The sequence below is a fragment of the Ammospiza nelsoni genome, chromosome 12, assembly GCF_027579445.1.
Source record: "Ammospiza nelsoni isolate bAmmNel1 chromosome 12, bAmmNel1.pri, whole genome shotgun sequence".
NCBI lineage: Eukaryota > Metazoa > Chordata > Aves > Passeriformes > Passerellidae > Ammospiza > Ammospiza nelsoni.
Genome location: NC_080644.1, coordinates 4,208,113 through 4,221,712, shown reverse-complemented (window position 1 = coordinate 4,221,712; position 13,600 = coordinate 4,208,113). Strand labels below are relative to the sequence as shown.

Here is a 13,600-nt window from a genome sequence, read left to right as displayed (position 1 = left end):
CCAAGATGGTAAAAATTCAATGGTCCCAATTCTTGTAACTCTCATAAAAGTCAGGAAAAGTACTGACAACTGAGGACATCTGGAATTGTGTTTCCACAGATCCCAACAGAAAACATCAAGACATTAAAGGCTCTGTTCACCAAGCCACCATTCCAATTTTAGTTACTGAAACAACTACCCAGAGCATGTTTTAATGGTGCATGGTCAGAGCAGAAGGCTTTATCACATGGGCTCTGCCACAGCCTGTTTTGAACTGGGTTTGTTCAATCCTTTATTAACAGAACAGATAAAGGAATGCAGCATATGCTGGTTACATCTGCAAACCATCCACAAGCAGGATGCAACTGCAACTCTGCTGGATGTCAAGATCAGAATTCAAAACAATCCAAACCAGTTAGGTAAGGCTGATGATAAAACAAAAACAAGATGTAATTCAAGAGAAGAGGAGCAAGGTAATACGATTCAGCAGGATTAATCAACTACACATATAGAAAATGACTGGGTAGGTAGCAGTTCATCAAAAAACGATGTGGGAGGTTATACTGGATCACAAGCTGAACATGAGTCAACAGTATCATACTGCTAAGAAAAAAAGCAATCATCACATTAGATAAATCAAGTGGAGTGTTGCCTGCAAAACAGGCAGAGTAATATTCCCTGTCTGTTCAGCACTGTGAGACTTGGCTGGCAGCACCACATCAACCTGGAGTATCGTGTTAGTAACAAAAACAAGGGCTCAGAGGAGAAAGCCAAGCATGACACACAAAAGGAAACAAATGAGAGGTTCAGCCCACAGAACCTGAAAAAAAATAAATTCAGTTGTGTTGGGGGGAGACAAAAAAAAAAAAAATCAGCAACTGTTCTGTGTGTCCATAATAAATGCAAACAGTGTTAAATTGGATCAAGAGAGGTCAGGAACTCAGGAAAGGGAAGCAAAGTAATATATTGGCTTTGGTCCCCAGCCATGGATCTTCAAGCCCACATCAGAGACACAAAGCTGTTACAAGGGAGCTGTGCCCTGGGGAAGGAGAATGCACCAGGAACCCTCCTGAGCTCCTCCAGCCCAGCTCTGAGCCCAGGAAATACCAACACACAGGTCCAGGTGACACCACAAACAGCTCTTGGTGGCATTTATACAGAGCTATCTCCTCACCCCCACTGACTACATCAGGAACAAACAGGTTATTACATTTCATACTTTAAACTAGTCCTGACTTGCACTCTATCATCTGTAGTAACTTATTTATTTTCCACCATCTTACCAAGTTCACATGTTTTTCTTTCATATACCAATAATTCCAATATGCTTTTCTTGCTACATGGTGAAGTAACAGACATTTGTTTCACTGACCTGCCTTTTATGATTCTCTAGACATGAACTGACAGAGGGAGTTGATACATAGCCCTGTATAGAACAATTCTTGTAATCTTGACTATTTATCTTTGGATAATTGCTACATTCATAATTATTTTAAAGACAATTCCGTTTAATAAGGATTGGAATTACTATGAGACAAACTCATTGTAACAAAATTTGTGACTAACCTCTGAACTGCTAGGAAATTGTGATTTATAATAGGCATAGTAATAGCCTTTAATGACTGCAGTGCTTCTGGGTATCAATGAAAACAGACTGGCTCATTTCAAAGCAGAAAGGGCATCTATTTTACTTTTCTTCCTTCATGGGTGGCCCCATAATATCTTCAGGGTCCTTGGAGGAGCTTCCAACACCCCCACTGTGGGTTGCACACAGTGGCTGCCATTACCAGGCTGGTGTTAATGGGCTGCAGCTGATGAGCAGCACAACCAGCCCAGCCCTGAGTTACTGCCACCGGCTCCCTGCTACAGAACACTGGCACCAGAGTACTGAGGGCATGGCAAAAAAAAAAAAAAAAAAAAAAAAAAAAAAAAAAAAAAATTAAAAATTTCTATTGGAAGGGATTAGGAAAGGGGAATGTGGATGCTGCAGCCTGGGGTCACGAGGCATGGGGCGGCTGAGTGTTCCCAGTGACAGTGCAGCCCATATGCCAGAGCATTTGCCACTTCACGCTCCTTCTGTGCAACTGCAATCCAAAATTAATAAATAAATTAGGGATAATGAACGTAAACAAGAGAAATCGCAAGCCTGTGGCAAAAAGAGATCTTGCTCAGCCCAAGCGTTTTTCATGTCACAGAAAACTCGCTTAGGAAACAAACATCCTCCTGAAAGGAGCGAAGTAGCTGCGTATAAGACAAATATTTTGGGTTAAACAGTAGCTCCACATGTTCTCTTCCGTTCTACTAAAAATAAAGAGGAAACTGAGTGCTTTTTCAATGTAAGTGTTACATTTCCTTATGCCAGGAGACAAACTATGCCTAGGTTAAGTCTGGACATTAATGGAAGCAAACAGCTGAATGCTGGTCCCTGGTGTTTCAATTATTCCCTCTTTGGAGGTTGTGCTTCCAAGAAATTAAAGAAACACAATTTCCCAGTAAAGATCACATTTTGCAGGCTGCTGCAATGTTTTTATTTAAAGCTGTGTGATTTGTATTTGAAGAAAAGCTCAGTTCATCCCTCTGTCTGTTCATCTGTTCACCTGCAGAGAGTCTCCCAGGGTCAGAGCCCAGTGGAGGCTGCAGAGCTGCTCAGCACAGGGACAGCCAAAGCAGGCTCCAGGACCAGATCCAGGTGGGTTCCAGGTACCTCCAACAACAGACACCTCATGGCATCTCTGAGGAACCTCCTCCAGTGTCTGACAACCCTCAGACTGAAATTTTCTTCCCTCATTCAAGCGCAACGTCCTGCATTTCAGTGTTAGCACCATTTTGTTCTGTCCTCCCTCCACGCACCTCATCTCAGCACATTCTCACAAGGAGTTTATATAAAATTATAAAGTCTTCTCCAGGCTAAACAATCCTAGCACTCTCATTTCAGAAATACTAATAAATATTTAAATAAAATATCTAAAATATATCATGGCATCCTGAGCAGTAAGAAAACCCTGCCATGGCAGGGCTGGCCAAGGACACTTCTGGGTTTTCCCTGGAAACACAACTCTGGGGGTCACGTAGGCACCAAAAGGAAAATTCAGTGTAAAGCCAAATCCTCTCCAGAATCTTTGGCTAGGGCACAAAAGGTTTACATAGAGAAAAAGGGATACAGATCAATTCCATTGAGCCTGCAGGGGTTCTTCCTGCAGTACTCCACACCCGGATCCTAGGGAAATCTGGAATCACAGTCACAGCTCATCCCAACCCCCTGCCAACCACCCAAAGCTGGCAAGGACTGGTCTTTGCTTTTCAAACACCACTGCCTGGTCTTAGTTACTACTTCAATTTGCTTGAAAATAAAAAATTCCACTTGATACAGCGATGGCCTTAATTCTGAATATTCCAGTAACCTCAAATCAAACAAACTCCCATCTTTCCCTATGTTACTCAAATTCATTCTATGAGAAAAATGAAGCAGCAGATTTCCAATGAAATCCTATCCTCTGTAGTTTTAATCTCTTCTTGCCCTTCAAATAAGACTTTTAAGTATTATCTATATTGCTAAAATATTCTATGAGCTGTGCACATGGCCCGTGCTGCTGTGGAACCAAGTACTCCCCCAGCCAGAGTTTGCAATGAAATAAATTCCATCTAAAAAAACATGAGACTCATTTCCAGGGTACAAATCAAGGCAGAAGGAGGCCTGCACATAAATATCAATGAAATTAGGCAATGAGAACTGGCATTAGGTCAATGAAAATTAGGCAAGAAAATATTTCACTGCTAGAATAAATAAGTTTCAATTGCCACATGCAAAACCGTAATTTCCAGAATGCTTTCAGCATCTGCTCTGTGAGATCAGAGCTCATGAGCTCTGTCAGTGACAGTCAATTCCTATACAAAGAACTGACTTTAAAATTAACATTTTCCAACCTTAAAAGCCCTAAAATGATCAGCTTAGTGTTCAAAACAACAGGTATTTCACAATAAATAACTAATTGATACTGTTCCAGACACAGCTTATTTCCTAAAAGCCTAAGCATAAATAAAGAAATGAATAAATTATTCAACAGAAATTGTTGTTTCATCTTCTTCCTTAATACCTACCTAGAATGCCTAATTTGAAGCAGCACAATTCTCTAACAGACAAATCCTTGAAAAAACAGAGAAGCTTCAAGTCTGTTGTTGGAGAAGCAGATTTATTCAGATAAAAATCAGTTAACTCCCCAGAACGCAGAGAAATGTAATTTTGCTTGGGTTTGAGGAATTTGGTTCAAAGCTCTGAACTAGAAAGCAATATATACAGTTATTAAACAGTGTAAGGGGATTAACTCTACAGAGTGTTATTGACTACTCCAGTCTCATTAACTGCAATTTTATTTAGATAAAAATGTCATCTTAAACATCATTTTTGTGTCAGAAGTTAGATCTGAAGAACAACATTAAAAATACATGGGCATCAGCAGTTCCCTGCTCTGCACAGCTCTTTCTGGGGTCTCCCCTGGAACTCAGGATGGAAATGATGGTTTTGATTTGCAACGAGCCCATCACGAGAAACTGCTCTTAGAAGAAGTTGTCCTGCAGAATGTGAGAAGTGCTTTCTGAGAGGCAGCTCCACTGGAGCTTGTGCAAGCTGAGCGCAGAGAGCTGATGCCTGCCTGCCCCCCTTTGCTCCAAGAAAGGAGTGAAGAGAGGTGAGGGTGAGTTCTGGGCTCCAGCGGCCGCTCTGCTACTTTCAGATGTTATTAGGGAACTGTGAAGCTAATTACGTGTACAATAACTGCAGTAACTGCTTTTCATGCAGAATCACAGACCAGAAAATAATGAAAACACAAATGGAAAAGCCTCTCTGCTTTTTTCAGCTCTGAGCAGCTTGGAGAAGGCACTGGCTATTCCAGGAGGCTGCAGCAGAGCTGCTGCAAGCACCGAGCAACCCTAAGAGGTGCTCAACAAAATCACCAAACACCAGAACAAATCCAGCATCGCTCAGGCTCTTCCCTTCCCAAAACACCAGAGAGCACCTGGACATGACTGTGGGCAGGGCAGCCTCAGACATCCACACACCCTTCAGAGCCTGTGAGAACCAAGCTCCTGCCAAAACTGACAGCAGATGGGTACTGGGTATTTTCTGGACTCTAAAGCCAGGAAAAGTGGAAAGCCTGCACCATCTACAGTATTCTCCACTATCCCAAGGAGATTGTGGATGCTGGGGTTTTTTTGGTCTATGCAGTCAATATTCTCTAAACAGCATTCACAGCCTTCCTAAGTTTTAATATTGAATGTGGTGAGGGCTAAAAAGGATGGAGGTTTTGAAATCTCAGTGGAGAGAACAAAAAGCTTTAGACCATGAAGAACAACCTATCTCTCAAAAACTTAAAAGAGATTATCTCTATAGTGAATTCTTCTTAAAAAAAAAAAAAAAAAGTATTCCAATAAAGCTTTTATGTATTTTTTTTAACCAAAAATCATGCTAGTAAAAAAAATCCTAGAATAGAAGCAATTACATTTTTATGCATTTGCATGAGCTTGGCTAACTTTGGTTTCATACATTTGCTGAGAGCAGAACATGCTGGCAGAGTTTATTCATCTCCTCATATGAAAATAAAGCGTGCTGCCACACACTTGTCCCCAAACGTGGCTGCCCACACCAGAGAAGTTCCCCTGCTCCATCAGCACAGGCACTGCTCGGGCTGGGCACAGAAACATGGATCACTGCACACCAAGGGATGCACAGAAAACACAACAAAGTGGCTCTACCTCTCATCTGCTCGTGTTGTCTGCTCTGAGTTGTTTTGTTAGGTGTGTTTGAGAGGTGCTGGAGCCATGGTGGGGCCACACTGGAGGAATAATGCATTCAGCACCCTGATGTCACCCCACCCACTCCCAGTCACCACAGCCTCACGGCATGCCAATTAAACCTCAACTCCTAATTCTGAAAAACATCCTTTCTTAATAATCATAATCTTAAAAAACACTACCAAAAAAATTCAAAAGGGCACAAAGCCAACAGCAAGAGTATCATACTGCTCACCACTTTCAGCAACCTTCTCTCCCTCCTTCCCCAAGAGGCCGCTGGTCCTCATGGCTCCCAAGCACTGAGTTCACATCAGGAATCAGATCCCCTGGGACACTGCTCAACTGCTTCAGCAGCCCCACATGGCCCTGCTGCCCACCCCTCAGGACCAATGTTCTCACCACGTTAGGTTAGCATAAATAATTAACAAAGAGGAAAAGATCCCCGTGCCACAATCGTCCTCTGCCGTACTGCAGACGTGGAGATCTTTCCCTTAGGCTAAAGAAGAAAATACTTAACGAAGCTATCTTAAGCATTATCATGCATCAATGATCAAGACTAAGTTTATTATCCCGCAAACAAAAACAAAGACAAACAAGTATAACAGATTACACCCCAGAAGCTTTCTTTAAGAGATGCAGTGATGGCATTTCTGAGGAAGGCACTGGCTCCACAAATCACCTCAGCCACCACCCCATCATCAGGCCACAGTGTTGGCAGTGATGTGCAGCGTGTGGTATTTGTTGCACTACTGGGGAAAACTATTTTAAGTCTAATTAACATGAAATTTTTAGAATGCAGATGCTTTTCATTTATACATAAAACAAAATGCCGTGACATTTCTCCCATCCATTTATCATAAACAAGTTAATTACTGTGTAACAAATAGCTCCTGCTAGAATCTGTATGTTTTGAGGATGTTAGAGAGCTGACTCAGGCAAATAAGATGAACCACAAAGTAGTAGCTAATAGCTTATGGCATACTTATAATAAAACAATGACTCTGTAAAAGCTCTTGTTGTCAAATTAAGGCTAAGCTATTTCCATTGGAATAAACCAATTATAAGCAGTGATTATCTGTTTAACTTGATTCAAACCTAGAATACTATAAACACTTTCATTTTGATGCATTCATAACAGTGCATACATTTGAGAGCTCGATCTTGCAAAGCTTAAAAGGGAAATGCTCGGTTTATTTATTGCCACACAGAACCATGAACATCCAAATTTCTCCATAGCGTGGAGGAATTTCACCACCATGCTGAGGGCTGCATGCTGCCTGATTTCTGCTGGACAAAAACCTTCAGGGATAAACTGTCCCAGGACTGCCAACCTCTCCTTCCTAAGGACAAGGTGAGCATTATCCATCAACACCTCATGTTCACTCTGTGAAATCCCCCGAGAGCCACCCAAGCTACAGACACGCTTTTTCCAGCCCCCAGATTCCAGGAAAGCACTGACAGGTGAATTTCTGCCTACTTTCTTTCTTTTTTTTTTTCCTTTAATTCAGGCAAACAGTCCCATTTGGCCTGCAGATGAATTACTGAATGCTGATGAATAAGATGGTGGTAGCTGCTGGCAGCAGAGCTTTGCGTGGTAAGATGGTGTGAAATAGTACATATGTCAATCTATCAAACATGATAATGTAAGCAATCTGAACCCATTTTTGGTCTGAACTATTGTACAATACTTCACCCAGATGGAAGAAAGAGATAAACATTTTATGCTTCAGACACATCAAGTGCTAGGAAGTAAAATTAAACCTAAACTGGAAAACTACCAATTTTACATGCTAGAGTATATATAAAGAACAACACAAGCATGAAGAATTTTCTTGCCCATTATTATATAAATTAATTAGATATATTTGCTTTCCATGATAAACAACAGCATGTATTTGACTATAGATTAAAAGGTGCAAAGATGATAGTTTACTTATTAGCAAACACAGCACTTGCACTTTTTTTCTTCCTTCTTTTGTTGAGAAAATGCTTTTAAATCATGGAACCTGTGACAACGCTATCAGGCCATGAATCTTACAAGTGGGGCACAGATACATAATGTCCCCAGGGTGAGTTCAGCCCTAAATCAGAGGCAGGGTTGCCATGACTAATGTAAAACTACAACTGGTCCCTAAAGGATAAAATCAAATAGAAATATATTTTCATTCAAATCAACTTGACAGCCTGTGTAAATATCATTTCATATTTAAAAATTATCAGTTAAGCCAGAAATGAAATGACAGCCACTGTGCTGTTCTGAAAGTCACAGCCACCTAAAGCCTCTGAGCAGCCCCTTCCGCTCCATCCCTGTTGTCCACCTCCATAAACACAGCACCATTTATCAAGCACTAAACTGCAAAAAACCCACTCTTCTGAGCAAATATATTTATGCCACAGCTTTCTACAGTACTCAGAGAACATTTTTTATCAAATAATTTGCAAAGCTAAAAGAGCATGAAATCTACCCAGTTTCCAGACTGACCTGTAAAGCTGCCTTCACATTTGGCAAAAATTGCTACAAAGTGTGTAAACTATTGGTATTTGGTCTCTTTAGGGTTGCATAATCTTGAGCTTATCCATCCCAATTCCCCCACTGGTTACCCTTCAAACTAAAAATAAACTCCCCAAGGTCCACTAATTAATGCCAGGCCAATCAAGAGAATTCCTGAACAGCAACACTAAGACAACTGGGCACAGAAACAAAAGTGATTGCCAACTCATGCAGAGCAAAAATGTCCAGTCCTGGATTCTGCTGAAGCCAGAGAGAACACTGACAACTCTCCCTCTCTTCTGAGAAAAATCAAGGTAACAGAGCAGGTGTTTGGTCAGGAGGAAGACAGAAATCCCAGCTTTCTGGCACAGAGACATGCATGCAAGCAAAATGTGCTCAGGAAAACACTGAAAAATACAGTTATTAAGCCTGGAGTAGAGCACCAAGTCCTGACGTGCTCCCCAACCTCCTGGGCTGCTGTGGGATTCTGATCTTCAAAAATTCTCTTGGAATAAAGTGTTTTTCTGTGCCATGCAAATATAAAGTTTAATTATTTTTAACTTGAAAAGGAGACAGAGCAATACACAGGATAATCTACAGTTATTTGGATTATGAAGACATCTTAGAGTTTACAAGCACAAAAATGGTTATAATCCTGCAATTACTATAAAGCTAATTGGTAGTTTCTTTTTGCCTGTGTTTTCATGTTGTCAGTGGGGCAGTAATGAAAATGAATGCCACATTTGTGAACAGAATGTCTGTAGGCTTGTTTACCACATTTCCAACAACAACGTCTGCTTTATCATCCATTTCAAAGCAGAGATAATTTAGGGATCTTTGAATTTCATACATAAAAATACTGGCTAAAATATCAGATGCAGAGTTCCTTCAGACAGGGTGGGAGTGGGAGACTCAAGAGTGAAGTGATGACCTCGCATGGTGTAACAAACAATCCACCTGAAGCAGACAGCAGCGGACTTGGAATGATTCATCTGTATTCAAAACTGTGCTCAGGTAAACCACTTAGTGTTTCATCCTCCTACAAACATAATTCTGCAGACAATTTCACCATCAAAACCAGCATCTTTAAGCCTCCTTTCACCTCCTGAAAATACAGTTATTGCAGAAGCTATTAAGCTTTTTATTCCACTTACCTTTGAGTAACTTCTGCCCTTCCATGATATTCTGGGAGATGAATGCTGTGTAGTCTTGTTCTGAGAAGCCAGGCTTGCATGTGGGTCTAACTGTAAGATCCCCATTGTGTGCCTGCAAAAACAAAACAAGGAAAATGCACACCATGACTTTTGTCATTTGGGAAAACGTTTTGCACCCAGTGATGAAGTGTTTAGGCATGAGCAAACCTGAACAGTAAAGCAGTGTGCAAGTAGAAGTTGCTTGTGTTAGAGTGCCTATCTGTTGGAGTGGATCCATACTGTAGCTGCAAAAAATAAAATGGGCCAGCAATAGTTGCCTGACTACAAGAGAGCATTGTTTGTAGGAAGGCTGGGATACTGGGCACTGTCAGAAGAGGGGAGGAAACAAAGAGCAGCAATTCATCAAGGCGCTGTGCTCGCACTGGAGACACGCAAAGGCCCGATGTTGAAACATCCAAACCACCGAGGTCTGCTACTGAGAAACTGGGCAGACCCCAGCATGGAAGGGGGAGAAACCCAGGAGCCTGCCACCAGGTGAGGACACCCTTCCTTCCCCTTCACCCTTGCAGCAGCATCCCAGGCTCTGCCTGCTGCAGCCTCTGGGACACTCCAGGCTCTGCTCTTGCCCCGGCAGTGGGAAGGAATTGAGGGATGCCCAATTAAAAACGTGACAATGCACAGAATCATGCACAACGCGCCAGCACCCAAGGGGACACAGCCAACAAAACACTCAGCTGCAACTCTGGACTGAGCAGAGGATCCAGCCCCCGCCACAGGGACGGGGCAGCCCGGGCTCCTTGGGATTCCCCGGCAGGGAAGGTCCCAGACCCCGGCTCCAGAGGAACTCGCTGACAGCACACAAGCCCGTGATTTATGCGTGCGGAGTGCCAGGTGATTTACGCACTAACAAGTGCTGGTGGCAGGGGATTTCTAACGCGCCGGGGCTGTCGGCAGAGCCAGCCAGAGCATCGCTTAGCGATGCTGCCGGCACCTCCGCCGCCTCCAGAGCCGGCAGCGCCGGCTGCAGCCGGGGGAGCGGGAGCGGCGCCTCCCCGCAAAGTGCAACTCCGGGCGGGCACCTGCCTCCCCGGGGAGCACCGCAACCCCCGCAGCCCCAGACTGCGCTGCGCCGGAGACACAGAAACCAACAGCAGAGAAAGAAGGGTCCTTTCGGATGAGCTTAGTAAGCAGAACACAAGCCAATGTACTCGGCTTAAAATCACGCTCGGGAGACGGATGCCAGCTACTGCATGGGAAGCGCAAGGAAGCGGCGGCTCTGTTGGACTCTGACCGCGGCTGGCAAGATGTTGCCATTAGCAAACATTTCAAAGGGTGTCACCGAGGATAGCGGGCTTCCAAGCTGAAATCGCCCCGTTATTAGAGCGGCGCTCGCCAGACGAGAGCGCATCGGGGCTATTCCTGGGCACCCACCAGCCTCCACGAGGCTCGGGACATCCTCACGGATTCTACTTGGCACCGAGGGATTGAGGCAGAAAAATAAGCGGCTCTTGTTCCCGCAGCCAGCCCAGCCCGAAAGCCAGCAGCCGCCCGGCTCGCTCGGTAACACTGCAGCCACGCGTTCAGGCGCTTGTTGATGTTCTACAGAAACCCTTCAATTTCAGGCGCCGTGGGAATAAAACCCTAAAAAAATCCCAAACTTTCCGAGCATCACCACCGGGCCCGCTCGGTTGGGTTTATGGGCTTGTAAAAATAAAAGTTAGGGGCAGCAGCGGGCGCGGGCTCCGCGGGGCTCGGCGGGGAGCGCGGCCGCGGGGGCTCGGCGGGGCTCGGAGCGGCTCCGCGCCGGGACGCGCCGCTGCCCCCGAAGTTTCTCCGGCGAGGCGCAGCGCGGAGCGTACTCGTGCCGGCACCGCGGCGGCACCTGAGCAGCGGCTCCACAAAACAATTAAAAACTGCACAGCGGCGATTCGATTTTAAAAAAGGAGGTGGGGAACGGCAGCGCGGCAGAAGCAGCGACAGGAGCTCCGCGCACCCACCACCATCACCCTCACTCCCCGAACCCGAAGTTGCCGCGGCGGGCGCGGAGGAGCCGCGGCGGGGATAGCTCCGCGCCCGTTTGCACTTACCGCCGCCGAGCCCCAGACGGGCAGGAGGAGCAGCAGCAGCAGCCGCCGCCTCGGGCCGGCGCTCATGTCCGCGGCGGGCGGATCGGAGCGGATGGGAGCGGTGCCGTGCAGCGAGGAGCGGAGCGGAGCCGGCCGGGTCCCGCGGCCGCTCCGGGCTGCAGGTGAAGCGCCCGCCGCGCGCCGCCGCCGCGCCCCGCCCCGCGCGCGCGGGCACGCGCCGCTTAAAGCGACAGGCGCCGCCCCGCCGCGGGGGGAGCGGGGATGAAGGTGATGATGATGGAGGGGGAAAGGGGTTCGGCGGCGCTGCCGCTTCCTCTCCCAGTGCCCTGACGAGCTCTGCGATCCGCGGGAGCCTCGTCTGTCCGGAGAAGAAACTTACGCGTCCAAATTGTCGCGAAAATCTGGTGCGTTCCTGGGAAGGAAGCCCAAACCAGCCGGCGCATGCAGGGTGATCGTGAGTTCACATCATAGAGCACGCTGCTGATGATGCCAAGGCTGTGGTTTGATGCCCACCATTCCATGGGTTTGAAGATCTGTGCCCCTTCCAGCTCAGGTTCGGTGATTGCCTGATCATCATGTCCAACCACCGACCCAGCAGGGCCACTGTCACCCCCAAACCATCACCCAGCACCAGATCCAGACAGCTCTGAAACACCTCCAGAGATGGTGATTCTACCACCTCCTGGGCAACCCATTCCAATGCCTGACCACCATAAAAGTGAAATTTTCCCCCGTATATAATCTCAATCTCTCCTGCCTCAACCTATGGTTATTTCCTCTAGCCCTCTCTTTACATGTGCCCACAAGGGAACAAGCAGCATGTCCAGGGGAAAATTAACACAGCCCTGGAAACGTGCTCAGTGGGCAAAAAACTAATATGGCCAGGTGAAAACCAAGTGTACCCCATCAGGAAAAATTTGTGTTCACAGGAAAAGATCTATGTCCAGGGGTTCATGAGTGTGTCATGTGAGGAGAGCAGAGACCAGGCTGTGAGGGAACGAAACATGGCGTGAGGGAGTAGCAGCCAATCTACAAAAAATTACATACTGGGGAGGAAAAATCTGATCTATCCAGAGATGAAAAACTCAGGACAGGGTAGAGAAATGGGTAGTGCCAGGATTGCCTCCTCAACCGTATCTGTGAACCAGCCTGAGCCTGGCCCTGCTTCTTTTAGAGGAAAATAGGCTTGTCAGGCCTAATCCACATCGACATCAGTAGCAGAGGAAACTAACTCCACTAAACTAGCAAATTTCTGGTGTAAAAATAAAGGCAGATCAACACAGGGTCAGAAAGTGAAACTTCAGTCAGTTTCACAGAAAACTGAAAGCAGTGGTTTCAAGCAGAGTGGCTCCTGCTCTTCTCCTACAGCCGGGCCCTGGCTTCCAAATCCCATCCTTTCCTTCTCCAGCTCAAGGCCACAAATAGGAATTCCCAGGCACGAGTCTTTTGTGCTTATAAATCCGGCAGCAATTTGCATAAATAGATGCATATTATCTGATGTACGTGCAAAATCAGACATTGCAGCTGAAAAATCCGGCCATTAAACCAATCTGTGGGATTTGCACGTCTCCCAAGGAATGGGACACATAAATCCACTGGCTGCATCTTTGGCCATTGAGTAGATTTAATAGCATTGTGTTAACACCTAGAGACATTAGCAAAGAACTGAGGCCTCATTGTATTGAGCTCTGTGGACAAGAATAATGAAAAGATTGTTCCAACCCCACCAATTTACAGTCTTAGTGGATTATGGGGTTTATTTTGTTTTTAAACAAGTATTTCTGAGAATTCTAAATAAATTCCATCATTGTATTGGATTTAATGTGGAGCCTTTTTTATGAACCACTTCCACAGAGGCAGAAATAGTTGAGTGACACTATCACAGCAAAAATAAATCCTAATATATATTTAAAAAATCTGATTTTTTTTTTCCTTTTATCTTTATCCTCAGTTTCAAAGTTTGGAGCAGATTGTTCCAGGTTTAAGAGCAGTTTCTATTTAAAAAGAACTACAAGTACTCTGGAGAGTACTGAGGATATTTTGGATTTGGGGAACTACAATGTGGATGTTCTTTTTCGAATACCATGGCCAGTTATTTTGAC

The 13,600-nt window shown here is 45.2% G+C and overlaps 1 protein-coding gene across 1 annotated transcript in view; it reads right to left on the bottom strand.

The window, feature by feature from the left end:
* CDH4 (cadherin 4) overlaps positions 1 to 11,628 on the bottom strand; it is a 417,132-nt gene extending 405,504 nt beyond the window's left edge. Inside the window, exons 1-2 of the mRNA XM_059480662.1 lie at positions 11,499 to 11,628; positions 9,412 to 9,523 (exon numbers count right to left, since the gene is read on the bottom strand). Coding sequence (XP_059336645.1) covers positions 9,412 to 9,523; positions 11,499 to 11,564 — 178 coding nt within the window. The 5' untranslated portion in view covers positions 11,565 to 11,628. The remainder of the gene's footprint in view (positions 1 to 9,411; positions 9,524 to 11,498) is intronic.
* Positions 11,629 to 13,600: the final 1,972 nt, after the last annotated feature.